Source organism: Antechinus flavipes, chromosome 2, assembly GCF_016432865.1.
Source record: "Antechinus flavipes isolate AdamAnt ecotype Samford, QLD, Australia chromosome 2, AdamAnt_v2, whole genome shotgun sequence".
In the NCBI taxonomy this organism is placed as follows: domain Eukaryota; kingdom Metazoa; phylum Chordata; class Mammalia; order Dasyuromorphia; family Dasyuridae; genus Antechinus; species Antechinus flavipes.
The window spans coordinates 33757379-33772266 of record NC_067399.1 but is presented as its reverse complement, the minus strand read 5'-3'; the positions used below and the strand labels follow the sequence as shown (position 1 = coordinate 33772266).

Genomic DNA, 14888 nt, shown 5'->3' with positions numbered 1-14888 from the left:
AAGTCTTACCTTTTTTGATCTGATTTCTCTTGTGCAGCAAGAGAATTGTATAAATATGTTTATGCATATTGAATTTCACATATATTTTAATATGTTTAATATATATTGGATTACTTACCATCTAGGGGAGGGGATAGAAGGAGAAAATCTGAAACACAAGGTTATGAAAGGGCTAATGTTGACAAATTATGCATGCATATGTTTTAAAAATAAAAAAAAAAGCTTTAAAAAATTAAAAAAAAAAAGAATTGAGGTTAAATGCCTTCAGGAAAAAAAAAATCAGTCTAGAATAGGAAGGAGGCAGGGAGGAGAGGGGAGGGAAGGAAGACTAAGTAAAAGAAGTTATAAAAAACCAAGCAGCTCGGTGGGTGATCTTGGCCCTTGCCCAAAGCCTTTGAATTCTTTTAACAATAAGCACTCTAATACCATTTAGTGACCAAGTGACAATTTACTATATTTAGGACATAATTCTAAATTCTGGGAAGGGTGCAAAAATGAGTAACACTTCACAAATAAAATCACAGAAGTGTGAGAAAAATGATGACTCCAGAGGCACAGAAAGACTTCACTGAAATGATGCAAAGTGAAGTAAACAAAGATTTCAAATAAAAAACAAAAAACCATCAACATAAACAATCACAAAAAACTCACCACCATGGCCAACCATCAGAATTGAATGCTATGAAACTGTGATGACCCATAAGCCCTAAAGAAGAGATATGAGAAACCAACTCCAACACTTTGGGGGCAGATGTGCAGTACTAAGTGGTACAAAGCTCTTTGTACAATACTAGACTTTGTCAACGTGTTGATTAGTTTTACTGAACAACTTTCTCCCATCTCTCCTTCCCATTTGTTCCTTCTTTGTTGTAAGAAATGGATCTCTGAATTTATAGGTCTTCCCAACTGACTGGATGTAATGAAGGGGAGATAGAAAGGAATAACACATTATTTGCAACCAACTTATATCTGGTCTCAGTATTCTGTAATGCCATGCCCAACCCAAGCAAAATTATATTATTTCAGAAAGCCGCTGCCACTTGAATATTGCTTGAAGATTTGATTTGACCAACTCAATAATAAACTCAAATAAGTCAACAAGTATTTATTAAGCACCTACTATGTAACTGGAGGGTATGTAGGTGACTCAGTACATAGAGCATCCAGTCTGAAGTCAGAAAAACTGCTCTCCCCACGTGTAATGGGCTGAAATTGAGTTGATGCACTGAGGTCCGAGCACTTAAGGCTAATTACCAAATGGACAATACTCTATTAGCATATGCTTGGAAAACAGCCACCCCACCATTCTGTTGGTGTACAGGAAGATTTTGGAAGAAGGATTAGAGAATGAAGTAGGACAAGCGAGTATGACTTCAGATGGTAGAAGAAAGAGAAGATTCCTGTGTCCACTCTATCTCCTGTCCCTTCAACAAAGAATAAAGATCAAGGACTTTTGCTTATCCTGACTCTGGCCGATTCTAAAATATCCAAGGTGCTACCATGGTCTTCACATCCACGTTCCAATCTGACCTCGGATACTCAGGCTCCTTGTGAGACCTTGGCTAAGTCACTTAACCACATCTGCCTCAGTTCCTTACCTGTAAAATGAGCTGGAGAAGGAAAAAGCAAATCACGCCAGTCTCTACCAGAAAAATTTCAACAGGAGTCATAAGGAGTCAGACAGGACAAAAACAAATAAACAGTGACAACAGTGTGCAAGGCACTAAGCTAGGCATGGGCTCTGTCTTCGGGCACTGCCATTCTGTCTGGACAGACAAGCATTCATCAAAAATATACAGTTTTGGGGTCTACACTCTTACTCCCCTTCAACAAAAAGAGAATTAATTGGGAGACAATGAGTGCTACAAGATGCCCTCATAAAACACAGTCACACCAAAGAGCCTACAGACCCTAGTCATTACGTTAACTGGCAGGCCAACTCCTACTAGAAGGGAAGAACGTGACATCCAAGCAGAAGAATAAAATGTCTACATGCAAAATATTGTCTATTTGCACTGGATCTGTACTAGGACCACTCACCACGCCTTTGGTGCCTGCCACACACCTGCCAAAGAGAGATTGCCCAGGTGAGAAGGCAACAGCCTCTCACTTCCCTAAGGGCCTTCCCAGAAGGCAGGCAGCTGAGAACCCTGCCCCAAGAGGTTGGAGGAATGCGTTGGGGGCCAGCAACGCTTGCCAGCTCAAACCAGGGTAAGGCTCTGCCCAAGTCAGTCATACTAAGTGAGCCTACGCAGGATATGCTGCAATATTAACAAGGATAATATCCTTAAAATTGACTGGAGTCACTTTTTCAAGAAAATCTGGGCCCTATTTCGAGGTCCTCCAAAGATAACCAAGAACCAAGTCAGTAATCCTACAAAATCCTTCCCCTTCCACAAGAACACATTTGGACTTTGTCTCCATTACTTATACAAATGGAAAACAGGAACAACAGACAGATCAACAAAATCCACAGGCCACGGAATTTGAACCCAACTTCCTCTTCTACCAAAATCTGAACCAACCTAATGCAGCAAAAAATAAAAAATAAAAATCATCTGGATTTCCATTTCTTGCCTTCAAAGGGCTCCAAAGAAAATGCCCCTGATCAGCCTGAAAACTTTAATTATAAACCCATAAACAAGTCATCTGCCTCCTTTTCTGATGAAGGGAGCGAAGGAGCGCCCCACTACTTCTCAGCACAAAAGGAGACAGCAAGTTCCAGCTGCCTCCCAACTCCACAGCAAGCTGTTCCTGTATTTTTAAGCAAGATCATGGGACTAAGTTGTACAGCACCTCCCACACTGCTGGATCCCAGGTTAAAAGATAGTTACCACACTTCTACGGTGGAGCTGAAGAAGAGCAAAGGGAATAAGCATTTATTTGTACAGCACCTACCACATGGCCAAGAGCTTTACAAACATTATCTCATTTAATCTTTGCAGGAGGTGGGAGGAAAGGGGTGCTGTTATATTATACCCATTTTACAGCTGAACAAACTGAGGTAAGCAGAAGACTAGTTAGCTGCATAGGACCACACAAGTGGTACCAATGGCACTAAATTGGAAGGGAGATAACAAGCACCTGCATCAAGATCCCTCTGCTACTGATCCTGGGACCTGAAGGAAATGGTTCAAAGCCATCCACATGAGGCCCCAGCAGAGCTGCTTTTCTCAGGCCTCCAAATCCTCAGGTCCCTGTTCTGGATGTCCTTGGCAAAAGCACAGAAACCTTTCAAAAGACACTTTAAATTTTCATGTGAGAATTTTAACAGGTCCACATCTCAAGAGCATCTGGTTCCAGCTCACTGTGGGGTGTCTCAAAAACATACTCCAACTCTTCAGGTCACCCAATGGCATCTTTCAGTTTTTAAAAAGGCTGATTTATGCTTCTAAAAATGCCATCATCACTCAACTAATAAGGATTACAATCTTCCTACTTAACCACATCAAAAAGCTGAAAGCTGGGCTCCTCCTGCAGAAGCCGGGTATACCATCCAAATTCCAATAATTTGTTGGGTTTTGCCCTGTTTTACAACTTTGTGAATCCCATTCTCTCTTTTCTAAGAATTAAAGAAACAAAGAGAAGGAAAAAAGTACAACTCAGAAGACAAAAGGTTTCTTCAATGAATAGTTAACAGAAAAAAATATGATTCTGACAAAATGCAATCTCTAAAAAACCCTAAAAAGCCTATGTGTATGTAACAGGTATCGAATATGACCAAGAGTACACATCTAAAACCAAGCACCAGCCTTGTTTGTCATGGAGAATCATTAAAAGCTTTCCCGGTAAAAATGGGGTCAAACTAGAATGACCCTCCCCCTTACTACTGTCTGACTGGTACAGAAATGCTAGCTAAATTATAAGACAAGAGAACAAAATTAAAGGTCTGAACATCAAAGAGAAAAGACATTTCCAGAGGAGAGAAAATGCTTAGGGAAAAAACCTAGAGAATCAGTTAAGAAGCCTATTAAAGACTATTAATACCTTGAGGAAGGTGGCAAGATACATAAATCAGTACAATTCATCAACATTTCTGTAAACACAAACAAAAAGAGAAATTGCAAGCAAAATAATTACAAAATGCATTAAAATTGTAACCAAATCAAGTGATCTGCTTCTGTAAATAAACCTACAAAACACTATTTATTTATATAGAAACAAACGAGGACTTCAAAAACTAAAAAGTTATTCACTGTTCATGATTGGGACTTATCAATATAATAAAAACAACGATATCAAAAATAATTCACAGATTTAGTACTATAACATAATCAAAGGAATGCTTTCTATAACTAAACAAAAGGAAATTCATTTGAAGAAAAGGTCTAAATTTTTTTTTTTTAATGAGAAAAAAAAATATGAGTAAAGGGAATGTAGCATTATCAGGCCTCAAACTACAACATAAAATTTTTTGGGTTCAGGGAAACAGACAGACAGTTGGCTATTGTCCTTTGTTCTCAAAGAAGACCAAAATGACATCCCTTACTGGTTAAGCAGGCGGATAACGAGCTCAGGATCTCCCACAAGGAGAACAGAGACCTCTCTAATCTGCACAGCTCACAAATTCATTTGAAGCTCTGGTCATTCATTTCTGCTCACAGGGCACAGTGCCAGCACAACATAGGCACACCACGCTGGGTGGTCCTGGGCCAGCATCTTCCACATCTCACAACTGATTCCAATCTTCAGCAAGACCTGGACAGTGTCCTTGAATTGCTCCTCCTGGCTTGTGAGTTCTCCAGAAAGTAATCTTTTAGGCAAACATGCATTTGGCAATCAAACCACATGGCCATGCTGGACAATTCAGCTCAAGGACCTCGGTGTCCAGAACCTCATCTTGCCAGAACCTTCCTAAAACAAGATTTCCAGCATGGCACTTGTACGTGGCCCAGGTTTCAAAGGCATACAAGGTCAGCCAAAGGCTCTGCAGACCTTCGGTTCAGGAGGCAATCATCCTTTTCCCCATCATGCTCCTTCAGAAACTCAGCTAGCTCTGGCAACGAGCACATCAAACTCCCGGAGAAGATGCACGTCCCTGGAGAGCGCACTGCCAAGGCCAGGGAGCTTATCCACGGCATTCCCAACTTCACCTGCTGCAACCAGCAGCTCCAACGGAGCCTAAGGGATGGTATGGTGCTGGCTGGGGGAGCACCCAGTCTGTGGGCTAACCGTCAGGCCAAATGAGCCCAATGGCAGAGTCAGTCCAGGCTCTGCTGTACCAAGGGCACCATCATTCACCAATACACCCGCCACTGTGGGCTGGGCTTGGAGCCTTTTCAAGTGGAAGAACTTGACATCAGGGAGGCAGCAGTCCTTGGTGAAGGCACTGGACCACACGACTGAAGCCATCAAGCTGAAAGGCATGGGAGCACGCTCGGAGTCCCATTCGCTGCCCTGGTGCTCGGGCACTCAAGCGCTGCCCCAGGTCCAGGACTAGCCAAGCAGGCCCGTCAGAGAAGTGATGGGCGATCCTGATGAGCTCCAAGAAATTCAATTCTGATGAGCCCTCGGGACTGACCGGCATTGTGTAGGATCTCCCGCTCTGCTCCCGGCATTTCTCCTGGAGCTGGCGGGCAGCAATATTGTGTCAACCATTCCTCCACTCTTTCTGAAGCCACCCTGGCTCTCAGGTAAATGAGGTGAAAGACTGGCCTAGTAAGCAGGACTCTAGCCAGAATCTTGCCAACAATGACTAAGAGAGAGAGGATGGACAGAGGGATGAATGGATAAAGAACAGAAAAATAAAATGAACTAGATATGGGAAAAACAGATGCACACCAAAACAATATTAGATGAATAATATTAGATGAACCCAAGAACATGTATTTCTTAGGCAATGACTCACCTTGGGAAAAACTTTGTTTTTGACAAAGTTTTTGATAAAACTATACTTAGGGAAAAAAAACTATATTTAGGCCCTCATCTTACATGGCATATAATACATTCAAAATGGATGTTATCTCCACATAAAAATGTCATAGCACCAAGAGAAAAGGATAAATCAGGCCTCTTTTACAATTATACCTAGTGAGATATAGATAGATAATGATAGAGAAAACATTGGAAGATAGTCAATTTTAACTAAATTAAGGAAAAAACCTCTTAAGAATAAAATCAATTAAGGTAAAATTGCAGAAATTATAGAAGGGAACATATTTGCATCAAATATCATCACCAAAGCCACATATTCAAAACATTGGGAATAGAGATTATATACAATAAACAGCAGAATTCTTCATATTAAGAGATCAAAAGTTTTAAGTTTTCAAGAGAAATGCAAATGATAAACAACTATGTGAAAACATGCCACAAATCACAGATACTAAGAAAAAAAATAAAATTAAAGTAACTTTAATGTTTTGCCTCAAACTATGCAAAGCGACAAAGATGTCAAAAGACAAAACTAGTCAATATTGGAGGAACCAATGGTAAAGTTGTAAAATGGCCCAACCACTTTGGATAGCAATAAGAGCTCTGCAGGGTAAAGGGACTGAACTATCAGTATCTCAACTCAAAAATCACATTATGGGCTTACTCATCCCAAAGAAGGCAAAGGCAGAAGCTCCAACACTTGCCAGTGGTGAAACACTGCAGTGGCAATGAACCTAAAATAGAGTAAACTCTCCTTCCCTGGGGAAATGGCTAAAAACAAATCTGTGACACTAATATGAAACATTATAATAATATGGTAAGAGAGGACTAACAAGGAGTTCAGAAAAAAACTGTACATACTCAAGCTGAACAAAATCAGCAGAGCCAAGATCACAATATGCACAAAGCCAGTAAGGTAAATGAAAATATCAGTAGAAAGAAAGGCCTGTACACTTCTCTCACTGCATCCAGGGCCATGTCCAGACATCCTGATCTCTATCTGGCTACTGGACCCTGATAGCTCTGGAAGAGAAAGCGAGGTGGGTGACTTTGCCCAGCCCTCCCTCTTGCTCGTCACAGCATCACCTCCCAGATATCACAGTCTTCTTCATGGTCCTCTTTGAGAAGGAAGAGCAAACAAGAAGATTTCACTCTCAAGTAATAAGGCAAGGCATCAATACTTACTATGGGGCAGAGGGATGATGGAGAATGCATGAGATAGTTTTGTTTAATTGTTCTTTTTGGTCACAAGGGAGAGTTCAATATGGACTGGGGGAGGGGGAAGCAGCAAAATGACATGGGAAAACAAAAGGCATCAATAAAACCTTTAATAATAAGGAAAAATAGCAAACAAATTTTTAAAATAAAAGTTTTAAGTTGCTGTTGGTACCTATCAATACCACAATTTGGATCAAGGATGTGCTGGTAAACATTTAAAACTAACTCTCCAAAAAAAATTTGTACAAATTACTTTTAAATTCAATTTGTATTTATTAGCATTTTCTAAATCTAGCTCTGATTTGTGACTCCCAGTGCAAGCTGGCTTCAGCACTGCCTCGGTACCAAGCATCTTAAGCCACCTTAGCTCTAGGACTCAGAAGCTCCACACAAACCCAGGGCCACCAGTCCAGGTCCATACTCACTTCAAAAGAAATCCTTGGCAGTCTGTCACTTCCTTTTGCTACCTCACTAGCAACAAAATACAACTTGATTTTCCCATTATATTCTCCTCCTGTCTTTCCCCAGAAAGTGTGTGTGTGCTGGAGAGAAAGGAAGGGAAAATAAGGGTATTGTCTCAAACTCCTTCTCCAACTCAATTTTACCTTCTCCTGTATATTCTCCAATATATATTTGGGTATCCAACCTATATCTTCTCTTCTCCAAAGAGAACCTCTTTGCAAATCAGTTCAAATCCTTTCCCATCCTTAGCCCAAACCTGAGAATATTCCAATATTCCCCTTCTAACCAAGCCATAATTCTCTCCACCTGGCCCTTCCTGACCATTCCCTCCAACGGCCTTCAGTCCTTGCACTGCAGACACTGTCTCACACCACTGTTCCAAATACTTTTGGATCCTACTGACCAGTCTCCTTTCCCATGACATACTCTTCTGGATTCCCTTTTTTATTTCTGAATTAACGTCTACTTCCTCCTCAACGGCATTCTTTTGCCTTCTCTTGACTGAGGGCATTGCATGTGTCCTCAGCCCCTCAACTAGTCTCTCCCAACGTGTGCACGCGCACGCACCCAAGCACGTGGGTCTTGGCCCTCTTGAGCATGGATCCCCTTTTCTCAGAATTTTTCTAAGAACATAAACTGCATCGGATTGCAAAGGAAACCAATTATGGAAAGCAACAAGAACAACAAAATTTTGAACCCAGTTCCTAGGAATCCCTGGGGCTCCATGAACCTCCTCTGGCACAGGTTCTACTCCCCTTGTTATGTTCATTCTCGCCTCCCAAATTTGTATCTCCAGACCAACTCCAAATGGAATAAGGCACCTAGAAGGCCAATGTCCAACCCAGTCAAGCCAATTCCCCTTCATCTATAAAAGGAAGGGCTTGGACAACCTCTGAGCCTCCTGGACATAACACTTGCAGTTACCTCCAACTCTAATTATGTTTTTCCTCCTTCCTGACTTCTCTCTCTCTCTTTTGTCAAAGGTATAATGGAAAAGCATTTGCTTTCTCTCTCACACCTGCTTCCCACGCCCTCTTCCACTAGTCCTTTGTCCCGGTCACTTCGGTGACTGTACTGCAGTCATGCCCCAAAGTCCCCAGTGCATGGAGAGAAAGCACAAACTCCTCCAACCTGGCATTCGATCTGATGACCTCTCTCTTACCACTTCTCCTTCCACTCACCCACAGAACCTTCCTTGACAGGCCCTGACCCCTTCTGCCTGCATTTCTTAGCCCTCATCTCAACCTCGGGCCAAAATCCCATCCAACCATCTTCCATGACTGACTGACTGACTCAATGGATCATTCTGGCCAATGACCCTCATCCTCCCTGAATTCCTGGGGCTTGTTTACGCTAATAATTGTGCTCCTAATTATACCATATATTCCTTGTGACGCATCTTGTTCTGCTGTCCTGTAATTACTTCACCCTTTATAGGTGACTCTACCTCCATCTCCCCAGATTCACAGCAAACTCCTCCAGGACAGGTACTACCACTCAGATTTCTCTGTATTCATCTTGGTATCTGACAAGGTGTTTAGGAAAGGGAAAAAAGCAAAGGGTTTTTAGTTGTAGAAATAGCAGAAAAAATATACATTATGGAAAATGACCAAGATAGTGTAAGTACTTTAATAGCAGTACTTTGGTCCTCTCAAAGAAAAAGCCATTGAGGTTTTCTCCCCACTTAATCATAACTAGCATTTACATCATGTTTTAGGTTTGCAGAACACTTTAGAAATATCTCATTTGATACTCACAACAACCCTGAGAGGTATTGATAGGATTCTCACTTTACAAATAAGGAAACCAAGGCAGGGTTTCAGTGTCTGTCCAGGGTCACACATTTAGTAAGTGGTGGCTCTTATCCACTCCAAGCTCAGTACTATCCATGGCACCACTTAGCTGCCTTTTCCTAAAGTCCTTTATAAAGATCTCATTACGGCCTCCAGGTTACTGACCACAAACTGGGGTTTTCAGTACAATCCCAACCATCAGCTAAGGCTAGTCTATCTAAATATAGAGAAGCTCATCACCAACGGGCCAGCCGCTGGGACGAGCTCTTTGGCCGTGGCAACACATGAAACAACAATACAACTATGGTGCCCTGTCCTGCTTCGCAGTGGGAGGCAAGCAGAGAGCACTGGGCAGCCCAGTCTGGGGACCAGCTCAAAACAGAAGCTTAGCTAAACCCCTGCGGAGAGAGGGAAATGGTCTCAGACGGCAGAGTCAGGCACAGAGAAGATACAGAAGAGACAGGGCGACTGGGGGGCATCTGCTTTGCTTGACTACACGTTTATAATGGGGGCTCTTTTTTTTTTTTGCTTTCTCAAGATTGGGGGAGGGTGAAAAGTTAGAGCTGAAAACAAAATGCATTTGAATTTTTTTGTGGACCATGAATTTAGTTCCTGTAGCTCTCAATACCACTACCACCTGAGGCAGTGAAGACTGTCACTAGGCATTCTCAATATAAATGAGACCAAAAAGTGCTGATGGGATCAAGGAAATGAGTTAGAGCTTCAGATAAGGCCTCTGGGCTGCTCCTGGTATCCTTAAGATAGCAAGAAAGCTCAAAGAAGGCCCTCAACCCATGGGATAGCCCAACCCTCTGGGGCAAACTCATGGTGGGTTATGGACCAAAGATCCCGCTCTCCACATCTGAGCAATATCCATAGCAAAGATGGCCAATGGTCATGCTGTAACTTAAGATTCTGCTAGGTCCCAATCGGTGCAAAGAATGAAGTTATCAAATATATTCAATCTTGCACTAATCGAAGTCCTAATTACATAAAATATAGTAAATAGTTCCAACCCAATGGGAAAATATTCTATCAATTTGAATAATACAACCACGGGGGGATTCATTAGTCACACTAATTGGGACCTGGCTGTGCTAATTAGGGAAATAACCTGTAGTACTACAAAAAACCTAAGGGAGAAATGATTATATGGTTGGGGAAATGACAGATCAATGATTAAGTTAAATCAATTTAAACCCAGAGTTACAAATGAAACTGACACACAGAGAACTCTCAATTTAAACCAGCATAAAAGTCATTCATATGTTTAATGTTAAAGAATATACTTGCTCATCTGGATGTTCTCCATGAGAAAGACCACGGAGGGAAAAAACCTGAGTGTGAATCTCCTTCTCACAGAACATTACTGACGTAAGAGAGAAAGATCTTTCCAGAGTCCAAGGCTCCCAGAGCTGAGCTGACCCAGCTAACCCAGAGCAGGGGACTAATAAAATCAGCAGAATATGAATCTGAACTGAGGTCATCTAACCTTAGATCCTGTGCTCCTTCCACCATATTAATGTAGGCACTGGTGTGCCTGAAAGCAGGCTAACAGCTCCCAGGATGGTCCCAATGACAGTGCACCCAGGAGCTTTATACTTTGTAAATAAGCCTCTACTCCAATGTCAGGAAGCATCACAGTAACTTTAGCCAGCCAGTACTAGGAACATTTCTGGTTAAGGCAAGGGGAAAAAAGCATTCCTAGAGCAAAGAGACCGGGATTGAAATGGACCTAGTGTATGACCAAGGGCAGGCCAATCCATCTGAGTCTGGGATTCCTCCTTTGGATCCACCCCACAGCATTCTTATAAGGATAAACTAGGATGATCTTATACATAAAGTACTTTTTGACCCTTAGAGAATGGTATAAACATCAAGTATTGTCTGAAAGCAAGTAATCTGATGAGTCAGAGCAAGATACCTATAGAAACTTTCCTGCAAGTGACCAGGTGAATACCATACTACTCATAGTATTTAGCTGCACAATTGGTTTCCACCTCAGGACATTTTATTTGAGTCCAGCACATCCACTTAAGCTGAAGGGGCTCTGGGCTCACAAAACACAGCCCAAACTTTTCACACCCTACCTGACTCTCCTTACAAGCAAGCAGGGTGACGCTGCAATTTTGGAATAACTCTATGATGGAGTCACAAAAGGAATTTCAAAATACTTCACAATCACCCAGCTAGTCCAAGTCGCCTGACAGCTGCAACAATAAGGCTAAGGTGCGGGGGAAGACAGGGAACATTGCAGCTTCTTTTCCAAAGGTCAAAAGCAAGTGGCCTTACAACAATACAGAGGGGGCAGTTAACTCTGATCACCAGTCCTGGTGTCCACTTGCCACCACACAGCTCTACACAAATACTTATTGTCTCACATACCCAAGTTTTCCACAAGAAAGATCCTTGCCCTAGAAGGAATATCCAACAACAGCAACCATTATAAAACCATGCATATGCTTTAGCAAGGAAGCGAGGCAAGTATATAAATAACTAGGGCAGCTAAGTGGCAGTGTGAATAAAGCACTGGGCCTGGAGTCAAGAAGACTCATCTTCCTGAGGTCAAATCTGGTCTCAGACACTTCCTAGCTGTGTGACCCTGGACAAGTCACTTTATCCTTTTGCCTTAGTTTTCTCATCTGTGAAGAGCTAGTGAAATGGCAAACCACACCAGTATTTTTGCCAAGAAAATCCCAAATGGGGTCACAAAGACATCTGAAATCATTAAAAACATAAATAACAACAATACAAGTTAGAACATGTTTAACAATGCTGGAAAACAGTAATGGGGAATGAGGGAAATGAGGAAATGAGACCATGAGTGCTGGTGAGGCAAGGTGACATAAGGTGCTACTAATTAAGAGAGGAAATCTAAACTCCTCTGGAGTCCTCCAGGTCTGCTACCAGTTCTGAACTAGACTAGAATAAGTCTTGCAAAGTGCAGAGTTTAGAAAACTAACCAAGCCCTATTAAGAAAAACTAGAGAATAAGACCAGGAGAGTTTATCCCTTGGCCTAAACAAGTTTTAGTTGACTGAATTTTTAAAAAGCTATCACTAAATTGGAGTTTGTTGACATACGGCCCCATCACCAGGATCCTCATGGAACAAATTCTCTTGATCAAGCCCCATTTTCCAAGGAGTTATAACAGTCACAAAGCAGGTACCATCTGGGCTTATTTTCAGCATCTCTATCAAGAAAATTGAAAGGTAATATATTCTTGGGAAAGAATACTCAAGTAGGAAAAACTCTGCTTTCTGGGAAACAGCATGATCAGGCAGAAAATACCCTAAATGGTATAAGTCACCCCACTAGATCTCCTAACACCTTGAGCTACACAGACCAAGTGCACATTTCCTCAGGTGCCCATGCTGACAGGTGCAGAGTCCATGTTAAATCAGCCTGTTCCTAAGAAAGCTGGCTTTGTAATTTACAAGGAGTAGCTTCCACAACCAAAAAGCTCTGGTTAAGGTCACTATTACTAGCAAACAAGTTAAGAATAAAACCCCCAAGGTTTTGCTTTTTCTAAAGGAAAACCAACTGTAAACACTGTCCTTTATTTAAGAGGCTCTGCACTGACTCATTTCTAAGACCTCTCCTCCAAACACAATTTGCCCACATCTCCCATTCACTAAATCCTGTGTTTTCCTTAAAACAGGATGGGATGGGCCCTGATTATTCATCCAATTAATTTCCAGGGCATCTTTCCACACAAACCATCCCTCCTGTTTACTCTCTTTACTAATGACTTCAGAGCTCAATGACTTTTAAAAATACATGTAATTATTCAAGAGGTTCCAAAAAGTCAGCCTCTTCCAACCAATTTCCAGTTTCTGAAGTTTTAAATAGACTAAAAACCTCCATCACCCGCCCTCTCAACTCCTATTACAAGAAGTTAATAACAATTATATGGAGAAGGGGAAAGTCAGGGGAAGGTGGAGGAAAGGGACTCAGGAGCCCACAGAGGTCCGTCCTCAGGGAGGAGACTTAGATGAGCTCTGGAGATGTCCCTGCTGAAGAAGAGGCAGGAGGCAAAGGGGGAGCCCTTTCCTTGGAGTTTCCAGTGGGTTTGGGGGAATCAAAGCAAGGGCAAAAATGGATGAGGCGCTGCTGGCACCGGAGCCGACCGGGTCTCCGAGGCTCCACCGCGAGCATTTCACGGGAAAGGAAAAGGGCAAGGGGCTGTGCATGCCCCCAAGAGGAGGAGAGGCTCCCAGGGACCGGGAGGACTCCCGGGGTTACGAGCAGGGACACCAAGGCCTTACAGAAGGAGGCAAAGGCAGGGGAGTTGGGGGGACCTTCCGGTCTCGGAGCTGCACAGCCCCACTGCGCTCAGGGAGAGGACTCCAGAGTCCTCAAAGAGGGAAAGGAAGGGAGGCGCAGCCCAGCCAGGGGGAATACCTGAGGCCAATCTAGAAAAGGGGGGTACACCTACGAGGTATCCCGGGCCTCCCAGTAACCAGAGGCAAAAAAGGTCCCCAACCCCCCACAGCCAGCCCTGGACAGCGGAGGCCCGCGAGAGGCGGGAGAAGTCCCCAGAATGGGCCTGGGCGAGCTCGGAAAAGGGGGGAGGGAAGGAAGCAGCCCAAAAGTCGGGCAGCAAGACAAGGGGTCTCCCGGTGGCGGGCCCGAGGCAAAAAGAAAGGGATGAGGGGGCTGCCGGGGAGGGTCCGGAGCCGGAGGGCTTGGCCGGTCCCTAGAGAGAAGGAACTCACAAGCCCCCAAGCCAAGCACTTCCAGAAAAAAATTGGGGGGATCAACCCGAAGAGACTGAGGGGCGCTTCTGTAGAGATGGGAGAAGTGGGGACGGTGCTCCAACGCCAGTCAGAGTCCGGGGCCCATCGCGGACGCGCCCCGGGACAAGGGGAAGGGGCGGAACTGTCAGCAGACCCGGGCTGAGAGAGGCCGGACTCCTGAGAAGGACGGCCGGAGCCCAGACATTAACAAGGGACGCGTCCCGAGAAGGGAGCCCTTCCTCCAGCCTCCCCTAGCCCTACCGCCAAGTCCGAGCCGGGAGCTCCCCATCCTCTCCCACCCAGGCTCCGGCTCGGCCGCCCCCTCCTCCTTTCCCCATTCCCAGGGTCGCGGGCGGGCGCCCCCCTTCCTTCCCACTCCCAGATTCCGAGCTGGGCGCTTCTCCCCTCCCCCCTGGGTCTGGGCCAGGCACTCTTCCCCCCTCCCCGCCCCCCGCAGGGAGCCCCCGCCACACACAGACTCACAAACACACATCTCGCCACACCCCTCGCTCTCCCCCTCAGCCCCCTGGGCCCTGGCCCGAGCGGCCCGCGGCGCTCGTACCCTGGCTCTGCAGGATCTCGTGCTTGAGGCCGCCCGTGTAGTCGATTAGCTCCTCCAGGCCGCGCTCGCACAGCTGCCCGTAGCCCGAGAACTTGTGCAGCACCTTCTCCAGCTCCCGCTCCACCGTCACGCACTGATCCATGCCGGGTAGTCCCCACGGCTCGGGGCCCCGCTCCGGCTCCTCAGCGTCTCCCGCGCGGAGGCAGCGGCGGCGGCGGCGGCGGCGGCGACTGCTGTGGCG

At 44.4% G+C, this 14888-nt stretch overlaps 1 protein-coding gene across 1 annotated transcript in view; it reads right to left on the bottom strand.

Annotated features, from left to right (window-relative positions):
• RMND5A (required for meiotic nuclear division 5 homolog A) overlaps positions 1-14883 on the bottom strand; it is a 61044-nt gene extending 46161 nt beyond the window's left edge. Inside the window, exon 1 of the mRNA XM_051974397.1 lies at positions 14648-14883. Coding sequence (XP_051830357.1) covers positions 14648-14789 — 142 coding nt within the window. The 5' untranslated portion in view covers positions 14790-14883. The remainder of the gene's footprint in view (positions 1-14647) is intronic.
• Between the last annotated feature and the right edge of the window lie 5 nt (positions 14884-14888).